This window comes from Symphalangus syndactylus, chromosome 9, assembly GCF_028878055.3.
Source record: "Symphalangus syndactylus isolate Jambi chromosome 9, NHGRI_mSymSyn1-v2.1_pri, whole genome shotgun sequence".
NCBI lineage: Eukaryota > Metazoa > Chordata > Mammalia > Primates > Hylobatidae > Symphalangus > Symphalangus syndactylus.
Genome location: NC_072431.2, coordinates 31057699 through 31073855, shown reverse-complemented (window position 1 = coordinate 31073855; position 16157 = coordinate 31057699). Strand labels below are relative to the sequence as shown.

The following is a 16157-nucleotide window of genomic DNA, read 5'->3' as shown; positions in this document are numbered from 1 at the left end:
ATGGCTCTGCAGGATGTGTGCAAGTGGCAGTCCCCTGACACTCAGGGACCATCACCTCACCTGCCTCGGCCTGGCGGCTGGGCTGTGCCCCGGGGCTGTGACCCTCAAACCTTCCTGCAGATCCATGGCCCCAGACTGGCCCATGGCACTACCACCCTGGCCTTCCGCTTCCGTCATGGAGTCATTGCTGCAGCTGACACCCGTTCCTCCTGTGGCAGCTATGTGGCGTGTCCAGCCTCATGCAAGGTCATCCCTGTGCACCAGCACCTCCTGGGTACCACCTCTGGCACCTCCGCCGACTGTGCTACCTGGTATCGGGTATTACAGCGGGAGCTGCGGCTTCGGGAACTGAGGGAGGGTCAGCTGCCCAGTGTGGCCAGTGCTGCCAAGCTCTTGTCAGCCATGATGTCTCGATACCGGGGACTGGATCTCTGTGTGGCCACTGCCCTGTGCGGCTGGGACTGCTCTGGCCCTGAGCTCTTCTACGTCTATAGCGATGGCACCCGCCTGCAGGGGGACATCTTCTCTGTGGGCTCTGGATCTCCCTATGCCTACGGTGTGCTAGACCGTGGCTATCGCTACGACATGAGCACCCAGGAAGCCTACGCCCTGGCTCGCTGCGCCGTGGCCCACGCCACCCACCGTGATGCCTATTCAGGGGGCTCTGTAGACCTTTTCCACGTGCGGGAGAGTGGATGGGAGCAGGTGTCACGCAGTGATGCCTGTGTGCTGTACATGGAGTTACAGAAGCTCCTGGAGCCAGAGCCAGAGGAGGATGCCAGCCATGCCCATCCTGAGCCTGCCACTGCCTACAGAGCTGCAGAAGATAGAGAGCTCTCTGTGGGGCCAGGGGAGATGATACCAGGAGACTCCGGGATGCCAGCAGGGACTGAGACAGTGTGAGAAGCAGGACTTGGTTGGGGGTGGTGTAGGCCTGGGGGGCGGGTGGGAGGATGGGCAGCAGGGGGAGGGTCTCCCTGGCAGCAGCCTCACAGCATCTGACTCTAGCCTGTATGGGTTGCTGGCTTCATTTATTGCAAGTCTCCGTCCTTTCATGACTCCCAGAGCTATTATGGCTCTGCCCAACAAGTTCCTATTGACTCCCAATGGATTGGTCCAGCCTCCTTCTTGGCACCAAGTCTGTCTTTCAGTCAACACTTGCAGTGTGCCTACTGCATGCCAGATGCATGCTAGGTGCTAGACCCTCTTTTCTTGCCATCTTCTCTGCTTTTTTCCATCATTTCATCCCCAGTTTCTCTTAGTTTCGTTCCTCTATGTGTCTCAGCTTCAGCGTCTTTGTCTCTTTCTCCTGATCACTTTTGTCAGAGTGGTAAGATGGGGCACTCAGGAAGGCAGCAGCCTCTCTCAGAACAAGGTGTAGTGATAGACACTCTTTGGATGGTGATGGGCTTGTCTTATCTGCTCTCCTTCTCTGACTTGACTGTAATGACTAGAATGATTATTCCTTTACTGAATGCAGTTCTCATGACAACCCTTTGAGGTAAAAATGAGTCTCACTTTACACAAGAGGAATCAGGTTCAAAGGGTTATGTGACTTGCCAGGGTCACACAGTAAGTGGCAGGGATGAGACTTAGATCCAGGCCTTCTCCTCCAGGGTCCATGCTCTTTCAGCACAGCTCTCCCTCCCAGGCCCTCTGCCCTGCCTTTCCTCTCTTCCCTGCAGGCTTCCGGAGAGGGATGCGGAGGGAGAAAGTAGCTAGGCCAAGCCCTTGCCTGCTGGCCAGGGTTGAATGAACCCTGAGAGCCTGGAGGTTGTGAGCTCAGAGCAGCTGCCGCCTGCACAGGCTCATGTGGCTTTATCTTCCAGGCCTGGAGCCATCCCCCACAGCCCACCCTTGCTCTCCAGCTTTCTGGGCCTAGTGGTGCTGCTGCCAGACTTCCCCTCCTCCTTTCTTCCCTTTGCCTTCTTTCCAGCCCCTCCTTCCTGATGCTCCCTCTGGAGAATGAAGACATGAGGGAGGTGGCTGTGCCAGTGGGAACTGTCTGGCTAGCACATCCTCTCCTGCCCCTCCTGTCCCCGCTCCCACTCCCCCAGAAGCCCAGACTTGAAGATCCAGACTAACACCTCCAGGAGGGCCACTGCCCTGCTGTCCCCCGGCCAAATGAGACAGAAAGCACTGTTAACCTACGAGACAGGGCCTGAAGGAAGGGTGCTGAAGTTGCTTTCCTCACATCCAATCCTAAAGCTTCCAGTCCCAAGAATAACAGCCGCCTGCCTTCCCTCCTGGACATCCCTCATCCCTGGCTCCAGTCTAGGCCTGAGCCTTAATCTTACACCCCAGATTAAGCATTCCTCCAGGCAGGAGCTGGGCAGACAGACCTCCAGACTCTGGTGCAGAGCAGGTGACTGGGGATGGGGGAGGAAAGGTCAGGGGGCTCCAGAAGGGAAAACCCCAGAAAGGACACAGTGGGGAGGAATTGTGGTGGACACCACAGAAAGGTGTCAGGTATGGGGGGACTGGCCTTCAAGCCAGGCTCAAGGAATCTGGCCAGTGGCCTCTGCAGTCACCCTTCTTCACCCCTTGCTCACTCCCCAGCCTCAGGGGAGGAGATGTGGGACTCTGGGACTGCTAACTGGGAGGCAGGGATCCCAGAGGCCTAGTCCTGGAGGAAGCACGTGAGGAGGGGCAGCTTTTGCAGGGCGTTCAGGTGTTTGACTCGGCATAAGAGGGTGCATATTCATGTCCACAGGTGTATGTAGTTCTGTGTCCAGGTGTAGGTGAGTGATACAGGATGGGTTTCACACATGAGTGTGGCAGGCGATGCGTGTGCAGTTCCTGTGTGCAGAGACAAGAAACAGACTGAAAGAGAAAGAGCAACACCTGAATAAGGAGATCAGCTTCTCAGCGGGAAGACTGCCAGGCCTTGTCACTTCTTTTGGGGAGTGCTCCAGAGTAGAGAGGAGGTGGGGGACAGGCTCATGCCAGCAGTTCTCTACTTCCTCATCCTCCCAGCCCTATCCTGAGCCTCTCAGGAAGTGAGAAAAGACAAGCAGGGAGGGGTGGCCTGGGGCCTGGGATTGCCACCTGAGTGCAGCCAAAGGTGGGCTGTGAATTGCATGCAGCTGTCTCCCCCTGAGATGCTTGGAGCCTCACCCCCATTCCCAAACTGGAGCAGGAGAATTGAACTCAGACCAAGAGGGCAGAACTGGGGGTGGGGGGACCCTCCTGTCTTTTTCTTCCGTAGTCCCATCTTCACTCCCTTTGACAGGTCCTGTCCCTCCAGAGGATGAGGTAGTTGAGGCTAGAGATGAGCCCATGGGTCTTGCTGACAAGTCTGGTTCTCTCTGCCCTATTATTTTCCTCTATGTTTTTAATGAGTTTGGGGGAGGACCTTAGGAGAGTCTTAGGGATGGCTGGGCAGACAAAGGCCAACATCCCATTCCAATGCACCCCACACTGTCTAAGAGCAGACCATGAGTCATTTCCCCCATTTCTCTACTAATTCCTGAAGGCTCGATACAGACATCATGGTGAGACCAAAGGGGCAGAGATCTTGCCCTTCCTGCCCCGAACCAGAAGACCTTGTCCCTCTGATGCGCTGCTTGGGGTGCCTACCTCCTCACAGTCTCTGGAGAGGTCGGGGGGATAGCCCGCTCTTGCACAAGCCGTTGGACTGTCAGAGGTCCAGGCTTCCAGCCTTCAGCAGAGTAAATGACCTGAACTCCAGCACCGGAGGGAGGGGCCTTGTTCTCCCACCTCCTGCTTATCCTTATCAAGCAGGTGGGGAAGGTGTGAGGGAAGGTATGTTCACATTGAAGCAGCTTTCCCCAGCTGCCAGTACCCCACACGAAGGGGGAGTCACAAGGACCTATCCTGCCTCGCCTACCTGTGTGTGCCTCTGGATCCCTGGAGTTGAGAGGCCTGGGCTCTCATGCTGGTTCCTGGGTGGACCCCTTCTCTGGACATTGGGAGATAATTGCAGTTCTGGCTCAGCTCCCACCTAGTTGACTGCTTGTCTGTCAACAGCCTGCCTCCCTGGTCCTCTCCCTCCTCCTTTGTGTTCTGCAAAGACTAAGACCATGGCCTAGGGGAGACTTAAAGGTGGGAGCAGCGGGCCCAGATTCAATGTGACTGTCTCACTCTGTTCCACCCTTTCCCCACTTGGCACTACGAGCCCCAGGAAAGGCTGGTTTGCCCCCGCTGCTGCCTGCCACCCCCATTATTTTCCTAGTCCAGAATCCCCCTTCCTTTCTTAGTCTTTTATCCCTCCTGCCCTCTTCTCAGCAGCTCTCACACTTCACCCTCTACTTCTCCTGCCCACCTTGCCCTCTGACCAATCCCCATATCTTTTTTTTTTTTGAGACAGTCTCGCTCTATCGCCCAGGCTGGAGTGCAGTGGCGCGATCTTGGCTCACCGCAACCTCTACCTCCCAGATTCAAGTGATTCTCCTGCCTCGGCCTCCTGAGTAGCTGGGATTACAGACATGCGCCACCATGCCCCGCTAATTTTTTGTATTTTTAGTAGAGATGGGGTTTCTACCATTGGCCAGGCTGGTCTCGAACTCCTGACCTCAAGTGATCCACCTGCCTCAGCCTCCCAAACTGCTGGATTTACAGGCGTGAGCCACTGCGCCTGGCTGAATCCTTGTATCTTAATTTTCTTGGACAGCTTGAGACCAACAGAGAATCCAGGAAGTTGGTGGTGAGAATGGGGCAGAGTCATCATCTCCTTACTCCCTCATGGAATTAACCCAAGTCCTCCCCTATCTAGAAGGAGGTGAAGTGTATTTTCCTCCAAGGAGAAAGGAGAATGAACTGGGAGGCAATAGGCTAGGCCTCTCCTCCCATCCTTTGGGACGATGAAGCTTTGTATAGAAACCTGAGTGCAAAAACAGAAGCAGAGCTCCAGCTTTACAAAATAAAGTGTTTGTTTATTATGAAATTAGAGATGGAGGCCCCTCCCCTTCCTCCCTCTTTCCCCTTCCCCAGCCGCCTCCCCCTTTCCTTTCCCTACTCCCTCAGGAAGTACACAAGACAATGCCCAGGGCTGGGATGCCCAGGGAAAGCTGACAGCTGGGCAGAGCTCCAGGGAGGCGGCCACACGGGAGGCTGGAGCTCTTGCCCTGGGAGGCAGGCTGGTTCCCTCTCTCAGCTGGAGGCCAGTGGAGCCAGGATGAGGCTGAGGCCATGAGTGATGGATGGAACCATGCAGGCAGGTCTGTAAGGACAGGGGAGCCAGGTTAGAGGCAGTGGGGAGTGGGAGCCTTCATCCACCGCCTTGCCCCACAGTCTAGAGGCACTGACCTGGGGCACAACATCCCCTGCAGGAGGGTGGGCAGCAGTGGCTGGAAGTTTCTCTTGATTTTGGGATGGACAACAGAAAAAAAACAAAAAGCCAGTCACAGGGACCCAGAGAGAAGGAAGGGAGATGTGGGCAGGAGACAGACACAGAGCATGTGTATGGGCAAGGGAGACGCAGGGAGACTATGTGTGAGCTTCAGAACTGCAGAGACAAAACGCCACGGAGGAAGGAGAGGAATCACAGTGAGAGATCGCAGGGTCAGGGCCAGGGCAGAAAACCCAGGCCGGGACAGAGGAGCGTGTCACAGATAGAGACAAAGATTCCTGGAGAGAGACACACAGACCGACTCAGGAGGAGGGCGGTGAGAGCGAGGGTGCCCCGGGGAAGCAAGGAGGGACACAGGGACGGGGAGGAGGCCTGGGGCCCCTGGGCTGCTGCCGCCCGCCTGGACCCCGTGGGGCTCACTCAGAGAGCCTGTGCCCGCTGCCCCCAGCGGTGGGCCGGGCCAGCCCGGGCGCTCAGGGGGCCGGGGGCTCCTTGGCCCCATACAGCTCGGCCAGGGTGCGGAAGAGCGGACCCCAGTCGTCCAGCGGCTCCGCGGGGCCGGGGGCGCCGCCGGCTTCGCTGCCGGAGCCCAGGGAGCTGAGGGAGCCGCAAGAGGAGCCCCGGCCCTCGTAGCCGTACACCTGCACCGAGTCGTACGGGGGTACGCTGGGGTCCTCGTCCGCCTCGCGGAGCCGCAGCGCCAGGAGCTGCGCCACGTCGGCGGGGCCGGGGGGTCTGGGCTGGCGCGACACCCGGGCTCGGGGCAGCACGTCTCGGCGCGCGGGAGGGCCGGGCGCCGGGGGGGCCGCCCCGTCCGGGTTCTGCAGGGCCGTGATGTCGAAGGCCTCGGTGTCCTCCTCGCCGCCGCCCTCGTCGTCGTAGGTGATGATGTTCTCTCGGACGTCCTCCTCCTCCAGTACCATCAATGCTTCTTGCTTCTGCCGCCGCAGGGCCACGAAGAGCACCACCAGGGCTGCGCGAGAGACGCGCACACAGGCCCTGAGCCAGCAGGGCCGGGAGCGGGCGGCCTGTCTCCATGTGAAAGGCTGACCCATCAGGTGACAGAAGCCCTGTGCCTAGGGGCTGACATCTAGCAAACCTTGCATTGAATCCTGACTTCAGCCCTTACTCGCTATGTGACCACGGGAAGTTGCTAGACTTCTCTGAAGCCTCAATTTGCCCCTTAGATTACTTATGTGGAGAATAGGGAAAATATATTTACTTCTAAGGGTTGTTGACATAATAAAATGAAATATCACAAGTGATGTGCCCAGCACTATACTTGGCACAGAGTAGGGGGCTCAATAAACCATTGTTATGGCTTGTCATTGTCATTATGGATTGGCAGGTCACGGATAGAGGCCAGAGCTTTTCTCTTGGATGCATCAGGTGGTGGGAAAATCCAGGTATGAGGGTCGTTCAAGCCCCAAGGTGGATTTCCCTATGTCCAGAGGCCTGGTTCTTCTCCACACCCCTGCAGGCCCAGATCGCACAGCTATGTCCCACTGTGGCCTGACTCACCAAGCAGGGCACCCACACAGGTGATGATGGCAAGCAGGGCGCCGGTGCCGAGCCCAGCAGCTGAGAGGTGAGCCTCAGGCCAGCAGGATGCCACAGAGCCGTCAGGCTGGCAGCGGCACACACTAACAGTCACTGTGGCAGTGCTGCTCAGCGCTGGCTGCCCCCAGTCCCACAGTTCTATGGGAACCAAGTAGGGGGCATGGCGGGGTGGAGCAGGGCGGGAGGGCAGCAGCAGGCTGGCGGAGCCATCTGTGGGAGAGGGAAGGTGTTGAGGTATCTTCTGGGACACCTTCCAGGTAGGGTTGGTCCAGCCCATAGAGCCAGCTTCCCATAGGGATGGTTTACAAAGAGCCAATGAATGAGTATAAGTCCACACCCATCTTCTGTTGGGTAGAAGGCCCAGGCAGGTGGGGCAGAGGTCAGGCAGGCTGGGCTAGGGGTGGAGGAGGAGGAGAGGGGGACAGAGGCAGGTATGGACATGGCTGTAGGAGGCCACCCACCTCGGTTGTCCCGGACAGTAAAGTTGGCATCAGGGCCCAGAGGACCTTGAAAGGAGACATAGCTACTGTTGCCAACTTCATCTCTGTCCAGGGCCCGGATGACCTGAATCAGCTGGGAGGAAGAAGAGAGAGGCCTTGTATGGAGTGGGCTGCTGGAGGCCTGGATGTCCCAACCCCTCTGCCTCAGTTGCTCACCTGGCCAGGAGCTGCAGAGTCACACACAAAAGTATCGTAGGGCTCAGCCAGCTGGGGAGCATTGTCATTCTCATCCAGGGTCTGGATGGCCACTTGCACGCGCGAGGCCTGTGCAGAACTGTCTGAAGGCAGAACACCAAAACATACACGCCACACACACACCACACAGTTTACACGTAACATATGTGGTGCATGGGCATGGATGCCACATGCGGCATATAGCATGCACAGGAAACACATGAAATATGCATGTAACGTACAAGTAGAAAACAATGTTGTAGAACGAATGGAACAATACCAAGTGCATACAATATTCATGTAGTACCCAAGATATGTGCAATACACAATAGACATTCAACAGGAATGCCGCACCCATGATACACATATACAATAACCCACATGCAGGGCACATGCAGCATAAATGAAAGATAGATAGAAGGTGCATACAAGTTGCATGCAGACAACAGCCATGAATATACAAATCACATTCATACCATATATCCAATGTACACTCAACATTTAAAACAAATGCAATGTACATGAAGCAGATGTTTGATATGCATAGTGAATGTAGTGCCACATCCCCCGACAACACCCAGTGCCCATAGAATGCATTTTCATGCATACAGGCCATGCACAGCACCAGTGGGGTGGACAGACAGATATACACACCACACACACACACACACACACACACACACACACACACACACACACATCCCATCAGAGGTCTGGGAGGCTGTAGTACAGCAATAAGCATCACTTAGAGTTGACCTTGGGTAGGAAGGAGCTGTATGATCTACAGGGTGCAAAGCCCAGGCCAGCCTGGGTACCACAGCCAGACACAGGCCCCATCTTTACCCATCCCTTCATCAGGTGACTCCCTACCACTACCCTACCTTGCTTCTCACTGCCAGTGCCTCCAAGAGAGAATGCAAAGTGTGTCTCCCTGTCACCTCTCTTAGGCTGGGTCTCCCAATTCCTTTAGTCTTTCCCCTAGACAGAGAGATAACTGACTAGGCCTGATGAAAGGGGCTGAGGATGCAGCATGGGCAGGGGAGGCTGAGTGGATCGCCTGGCTAAAAGGATTGGGATACCCCAGGGACAGGATGGGGAGGGGGTCTACTTCTTCCCTGCAGTAAGGGCCCAGCGCTGCTAGTTGATGTCTGGGTGGGGGTAGGAGCAGGATTTGGCAGGAGAATGAGAAGACAGTGACAAGAAACACACACACACACACAAAGCTATGTATATACAAGCAGCCAAAAACATAGTGTGTACACGGACACACACACACAGCCATCCACACAGACATCCATGCACTAACAGATAACATGTGCACTGCCAGGTAGTATCTGTGCATATCTACTATGCACACAGTTGCATGTATAGAGACATAAACCTAGACACATAGCATTAAACACATTTGAGAGGCAGTACGGTGGGGACAATAGCTCAGACTCTGCACACTGACTGGGTCTCACGGCTCCACCACTTAATCTTTATGTGACCTTGGGAAGTTACTTAACTTCTCTTTGCCTGAGTTTCCTTGTTTAAAAATGGGGAAATAATCATACTTCCCTCATAAAGTTGTGGTGATGATTAAATGAATGAATCCATTTTGAAGATGGATAGTGCCCGATACACAATAAGTAATAAATTATCTGTCCACAAATACCCACATACACAAAACACATACAAACAGCTACATGTGCATACCACTATATATATCAATCACACATATGCATAATTAATATAAATATAATTCTGTACACTCAACTGTAAACACATATATATCCATTACAGAGATATACCCACAAATATATATGTGTGTATATCTACATACTTTCCCCACATTTGGAATTATACACATGGCTGGGAACATACCCGCATGTACACATTCATATAGCCCTTCACTGACACATTCAGATATCCACATATACAAGGGCAGTTTTCATATGCAGTATGAAGACAAAAGGGTGGAGGAGTCCCTGAGGCATAAGCAGGGGTATAAGGGACTATTCACAGAAGAAGGGGAGGGAGGTCTCCCTGTCTGTATGGGCTAGGGCTGCCCAGAGGCAGCTGAACCCGCTGCTGGCCTGACTGACGGGGGAGACCGCATAGGGAGCTGGCACTCCTCCCCTTCCTTATGGGTGTCCACTCCCCTACCTTGGGGGATTCCCACAGGGCTTCCAACAGGGCTTCTCTGGGGTGGGGCTGCTGGTGCACTCCACTTAGCAATCAGAGGAGGTACCCAGCCCCTTTCTGGCCCCCAGCTCCAGCCTGAAGCAGAGAGTGGGCAGGATGGGGTCTGTCAGTACACAGGTTGGGGGCTATGTAAGGTCTAGTTTATTTCTGGGTTGGGGCGAGTCAGGTAAGGGAATGAACTGAGGGTCACAAGAATGCTCAGGCACACCCACTGTGCCCACCCAGCCCAGCCTAGGGGACTAGGAGACCAGGAGGCCTGCCCTGCCTGGCAGCAAGGATCCAGGCTAGGACCCGGATCCAGGCTAGGACCCGGATCCAGGCTAGGACTCGGATCCAGGCTAGGACCCGGATCCAGGCTAGGACTCGGATCCAGGCTAGGATTCGGATCCAGGCTAGGACCCGGATCCAGGCTAGGACTCGGATCCAGGCTAGGACCCGGATCCAGGCTAGGACTCGGATCCAGGCTAGGACTCGGATCCAGGCTAGGACTCAGTGGCCGCACGCTGGTGAGGGTATGATGGCAGTTAGCACCCTTCTCCACCCCCACACCCAGGGACAGCCCCTTGGCCAGGAGGCTGCTGCCGCCTTGTGGGCCCTGGACTCCTCACCGAGCTCTGTAGCCAGCACAGTGAGGTTGTGCCAGACACGAGCCTCGCGGTCCAGGGGTGCTGCTGTATGGATGGTGCCTGCTTCGGGCTGGATAGAGAAGCAACGCTCCGGATCTGAGTGGGGGAGGATGGAGTATCTGGGGAAGGGAGAGACACGCTGGGGCTGATCTGGGGCGGGACCACAGCTTGTTCCACCCCCTCTCTTCTTTCTTCCCTCTGTTCACCTTGTCAGACCTCATGACTCCTCTGGGCAGAGCCATAATTCAGGTTGGAGTCCGCTTAAAAGGCATATATCCCTGGGGGATCACCATTAAATACCTGTTAAGACTCAGGGCCATTGGGTTTCATGGGGGGGGGGCGCGGGGAAGATACAGAACGGAGTAGAAGCGGGATAAACAGACCTTGACTGTCAGACTTCTGGGCCCTGTTCTGAGAACACAGGGACCTGTGTTTCAGCCCTGCTCTGCCTTGGACTGGCTATGTGACTTATGGCAAATCATTTAACCTCTGTTTACTCAACTGAAAAATGGGAATGACACCAGTACCTCCTTCACAGAGCTGTGACAGGGATGCTGGCCGGGGAGGGGGAAAGAGTGGCTGTTCTGCCACTTACCAACTGTGTGACCACTTATGGCTGGTTTCTAAAACAAGTGGTGATGAGAACACCCATTTCATAGGGCTGCTGTGAGAATTTAATGTCAGCAAGGGGGTAAACTGTGAAGCACTTTGGGAATGATCAATAGAGATCCACTTATCAAATGAGACTACATCTGCTTGCACTGCCACTGGGAGGGGCCACCATCATCTACCCAGAGGGGTGGACAGACGGTTAAGGAGTGGTCCGCCAGGCCTTCCGGCTCTGCCCTGGCACCCAGGCCTGTAGACCAGCAAGCTCAGCTGCAGGGAGGGAGGCTTTTGCTGGGATATGAGTGATTTGCCATAAGGTAGGGGGCACATTTACTCATTCTCTGGGTGGGAACAGCCTGCCATCTGGCTCCCCAGCCCACACCCCAGCTCACCTACCTGATTGGGCTGGCAGGGGAGTCCAGGTCAGCTGCTGAGATCTGGCCTACCAGGGTCCCCGGGGCCTTGTTCTCAGGCACTGTCAGGTGGTAGGCAGCCTGGGTGAAGGCAGGTGGCTCTGGGGCATCTTGCACCGCCACATGCACAGAGGCCACATCCTTGAAGGGCCCTCGCCGCAGATAGGCCGGGTCAATGAGTGTGTTGGTGGCCTCGACACGGAAGGAGTAGGAGCGCCGGCTCTCGAAGTCTAGGGGCTATGGTGAGGGGAGAGAGAGGAAAAGCGAGGCACGTGGAAACCAGGGCAGGTCCCAGGCTCTTGGAAGGTGACAAGTCCCCTCCTCACATGCATGCAGTGCTCAGTCCTCATGTAAGGAGAGGTGGCACTGGAGGGACAGTGGCCTTGGTGGTCAGGATGCACAGCAGATTACTTAGTAACTCTAGGTCTGCCCCTAGCTGCATCATAGACTTGTTATCACTTCTTCTTTCTAAGCCCCAGGGCCTCATCTGAAAGATGAGGAGGTGACCATGATCTCTAAGCTCCAACAGAGAGATCCTGAGTCTGTTCTAGAAGAACAGTTAAATATGTGCCCTGTGGGTCGGCAGGAGGCAGGTCTAAGAGAAAGCATTAACAGGCAGGAGGCTAACCTTGCGGACAGTGAGAAGCCCGTCTCGACCCTGGGGGTCTGTGCTGATGCTGAAGGCCTCAGACCCTTCCCCATCCAGGATGCTGTATGCCATCAGGGCGTTGTCCCCCAGGTCTGGGTCCTGGGCCCGGAGCCGGCCCACCAGCGTGCCAGGTCCAGCTGTCTCCACCACGGAGAACTGGTATAGGCCTTGGGGTGACAGAGGGGAGACACCTTTTTAGAGAGGTCCCCAGCCCTCCTCCCTCCCCACAGCACTTTCTTCTCCCAGGGTCTGGCTGGGGAGGAGACGAGGAGGGAAGGTTTCTCCAGACACTGTAGGGGTGGGGTGATCAAAGGATGGCTCAGGTGGCAGCAATGGCCCCTTACTCTGTGGGAACTTGGGGGGGTTGTCGTTGACATCGCTGAGCGTGACAGTCACCGTAGTGCTGCCTGACAGCCCCCCCATGTGGCCGCCCATGTCCTTGGCCTGGATCACCACCAAGAACTCCTCCTGTGTCTCCCGGTCCATGTTGGGGATGGCTGTACGCACCACTCCTAGGGAGAGATGCTGGTCAGAGGGTGTCTGTCCCCTTGGCTGCCCCACCGGGCTCCCAAGCTCCATCCTCACCAGTCTGGGGGTCCACAGAGAAGAAAGGCAGTCCATCCAGAACAGTGTACACCAGCTTGGCACTGTTCCCATAGCTGGGGTCATCAGCATCATGAGCAGTCACCTGGATCACTGATGTCCCTGTGGGGGATGCCAGCACCCCATTCAGCAGCAGCAGGGCAGGATGGGGAAGAACAGCCGATGGGGGGGATGCAGATATGAGGGAGGCTGAATTGAAGGGGGCAGGTTCTGGGGCAGACAACAAGAAGGGAAGGAGAGGTGAGAGAGCTCCAGAAGATGGGAACTGGGGCATTCAGAGCTGGGGTGCTCACCGACGTTGGACATCTCGGGCACGGTGGCATGGTAGGGCCCAAGGGGAAAAACGGGTGGATTGTCGTTGATGTCTTGCACTTTGATGATGAACTCTGATGGGGGCTCCAGGGGCCGGTTGGAGGCTCGGTCCACGGCTTGGGCCAGTAGCACATATTGTGCCTTTTCCTCCCGGTCAAGGCTCTTGGTAACATGAATATTGCCTGTGGCCTCATCAATCACAAATACGGTGCCTGCCCCCTCCCCGGTCAACAGGTACTTGGTGCGGCCCTCTCCCCGGTCAACATCCGAGTGCAGCTGCAGGGGTCAGGAAAAGATGGCAGAGGGCTCCAAGTACAGAGACAGGGTTAAAGAGTCTAGGTTTGGGTAGAGCGTTGGGAGTCCTGAGGGACCAAGGTCATTGCAGAAGTGATGAAGTTGCAGGGCAGGGCCTAAGGGCCTGGTGTCAGAGTAGACATGGGAGGGGTCATCCTTACCTTGCCAATGAGGACAGGCTCTGGACCAGCATATTCCTCAATGACAAAGAACTGGTTCCAGACCCAGCTCCTTCGAGTCCGCAGCAGAGCAGGCCCTGGGTGTCCCCGGGACCCTGCCCAGGCCCGGGCTGGGGCTGCCAGACGCCCCATGCAGCCCCAGCCACCCAGCCACGCCAGCAGGAGCCTCACCAGGCCCCACATGTTTGGACTCCAGCCAGGGCTCTGTTCACTGGCCCTGGGTGCTGAGGCTGGGCCAGGCCACGTGGCCCATGAGCTGGCTGGGGTGGAGGGGCAGATGCGTTGAGGCTACCCCATGGATCCACACCTGCAGGACAAGCAGCTGCTCAGGCTCAAGGAAACCCCTAACCCTCCTGCCCGCAAAATTAGATGCTGAAGACGAGACCTCCAAGGAACCAGACACTCCACTGCCCAGAACTCAGACTAAGACAGAGAGCAGAGAGGCTGATCCTTCCTCCACCCAGGCTCTGCATGTATTCCCCTCCAGCCCTCCAAGCTGATAAATCTCTGGTCAGTCAACTCTGAGTAGAGAACTGGGGAGGAACACAGGAGAGGGGATGCTGGGAGGGCTTGGAATCCCAAATCTGGTCTCTGTCCTCCCAGGTTGGGCATGTAGCCAGGTATTGGAGGAGGCGGGGCTACCAGAGAAAGGGCTTAAAATTACGGAGTTGGGATTCATGGAGGTGTGGCCTTAAGGTGTCTAGGGTCAGCATGAGATGACAAGGAGTGCAGCCTCAGGCAGGGCTGAGAGTCTGTGAAAGTCCCTCCCCACAAGGGGGAGCCCCACCTCTCCAGGCCCTGTCTCCAGCCCACGCTGCCAGTGCAGTCCTTGAAGGGGGACTGGGCTCATGAGACAGGAGTTGGGAGCCAGAGCTGAAGGAAGAGGATACAGGGTGGGGGACAGGGGGAGGTGACCGGGGAGAGGGGCCCACCCAGAGGCTAGAGACAGATAATGACTGACAGCTGGACTGACTCAGGGACTGTCCGGCAGAGAAATGACTGGATGAGAGACAGAAACAGAACAGTGGCAAGAGACAGAATGAGACCAGGGCAGCAGCCTGGGTGTCTGAAGGCAGAGAGGAGTCTTAGGGGCCAGGCTTGGAAACGGGTCACCCGGGGCAGTTCCGGGCAGGCAGGGGCAGCCCTCAGCTTCGGGGGTGTCAAGCCAGGCCTCGGGAACTTAATTCTGGGAGAAGGAGCAGACAGGAGGGGTGGAGGCAGGGAGGGGCCGCGGGAAGGGAGCTAGAGAGGAGACCCTTCCCACTGCTCTCCTTTCTCCTAGGGGCGGGGGGGAGGACCCCTCAGGTAGCTGTGGCTTCTGCCCCTCCTCCCTCAGAGCAGACACACACCTGACAGTCCCTTTGCTCCCGAGGGAAGGGGGAAGCCGGAGGAAAGCTGGGGACCAGAGAGAAGGCGGGATGAGGAGGCGAGAAGGAAGGGGATAGAGGAGTGGGAAACAGGATAGCGGGAAGGGGAGAGGAGAGGGAGGGAAAGGAGAGCAAGAAAGAGAAAAGAGAAAGACAGGAAAGGGGAGAAAGGTAGAGAAAGAAAAAGGCAAAGAGGGAGAGGAGATGGAAAAAGGACAAGAGGGAGAGGGAAGGGTTGGGGAGATAGAGGGAAGGGATAAGGAAGGCAAACAGGCAGAGAAGGAAGGGTGAAGAGAAATCGAGAGAAGAAAGAGGGAGAGGTGCGAGGGGAGAATGGAAAGAGGCAGAGCGCGGGAGAAGGGAGCCGGCAGCAGGCTCCCAGCCACGGAGCGCACCCCTCCGAAGACCCCCGCAGGCTGCGGGCCCCCTGCTGCCCCTCGCGGATTCCCGACCCCTGCTCCGGAGCAGGCGCCCTTACCTGGCACTGCCGAGGGGCCCAGGCCGGCGGGGAGCGCCCCCGCCCGCCCCCGTCGCCGGGTCCCGGGGGCGCAGCCCCGAGCCGATTGGAGCGGGCGCCGCGGCTCCGCTGCAGGTCTGAGCGGCCCCGGCGAGAACAAGGGAGCGAGACGGAGGGGGCGGGGGAAGGAGGCTCCGCCTGCGGAGGAGCGAGGTAGCTCCGCGCGGCGCGGGAGAGGAGAGCCCAGCCTCCGACCCTCCCCGGCCAGCCGGGCCCGCGCGGCGGGGGCGGGGGCGGGGTTGGAGGCGGTGCCGCGCGTCCGCCCCCTTGGCGCTCCCGGACTGCGGGGCGCATACAGATGCGGCGCCCCTCCCGGACCCGGCCCGCAGCGCCCGGCAGGGCACTCGGGCGGGAGGACGTCCAGGCCACGGCGCCAGGCCATTTCCGAAGAGCTGGCGGGGCGGGTGCACCCGGGAGCGCGAAGCTGCCAGCCCCCGGCCTGCAGCGGAAAACGGGCGAGCGCGCGGTGAGGTAGGGAATTCGGAGCCCACTGCAGAGAAACCCGGCTCCGAGCTCCGGGCTCCCGGTTCCCGGCTGGCTTTTGGGACTGGTGTGGATGGAATCCCAGCTGCAAGGTGGCGGCGTTTTGAGAGCCCGTGCAGAGCACGGTAGCAGGTCAGCTGGGGGACACTTAAGGATGGCAGAAGGGTCCAAAGAGTCCGAGGCCCGGGCCCAGGGAGCGGGTCGGGGACAGAGGCACGACATCGGCGGGAGGGCGGAGGCGGGCAGTGGAGCCCTTCTTGGGAAGCTCGGTTACAGGGGCCAACAGAGCGAGGAGCTGCCGCCCCCTGGTGGTAGTTGTGGGAAGTACCAAGGTGGCAGGCAGGTGATCAAATCCCCAATTTAACCGTGACAG

The 16157-nt window shown here is 57.4% G+C and overlaps 2 protein-coding genes across 3 annotated transcripts; one reads left to right on the top strand and one right to left on the bottom strand.

The window, feature by feature from the left end:
- PSMB11 (proteasome subunit beta 11) lies at window positions 1–903 on the top strand. The gene has a single exon (XM_055291826.1). It carries the CDS (start codon window positions 1–3, stop codon window positions 901–903), a length of 903 nt encoding a protein of 300 aa, XP_055147801.1.
- Window positions 904–4874: 3971 nt separating this feature from the next.
- Window positions 4875–15518, bottom strand: CDH24 (cadherin 24). Of its 2 annotated transcripts, XM_055291800.2 has the most exons (14): window positions 15263–15518; window positions 13400–13724; window positions 12926–13220; window positions 12615–12734; window positions 12374–12541; window positions 12009–12196; window positions 11364–11617; window positions 10341–10477; window positions 9694–9807; window positions 7528–7649; window positions 7333–7444; window positions 6833–7081; window positions 5269–6284; window positions 4875–5182 (listed from the first exon to the last, which is right to left on the bottom strand). In XM_055291800.2, the coding sequence occupies exons 2-13, from the start codon at window positions 13598–13600 to the stop codon at window positions 5785–5787; spliced, it is 2460 nt and encodes an 819-aa protein (XP_055147775.1). In that variant the 5' UTR covers window positions 13601–13724; window positions 15263–15518; the 3' UTR covers window positions 4875–5182; window positions 5269–5784. The 2 variants fall into 2 exon arrangements, with proteins under 2 accessions (XP_055147775.1, XP_055147776.1); XM_055291801.2 differs by lacking the exon at window positions 9694–9807 and having other exon boundaries at window positions 15263–15517.
- Window positions 15519–16157: the final 639 nt, after the last annotated feature.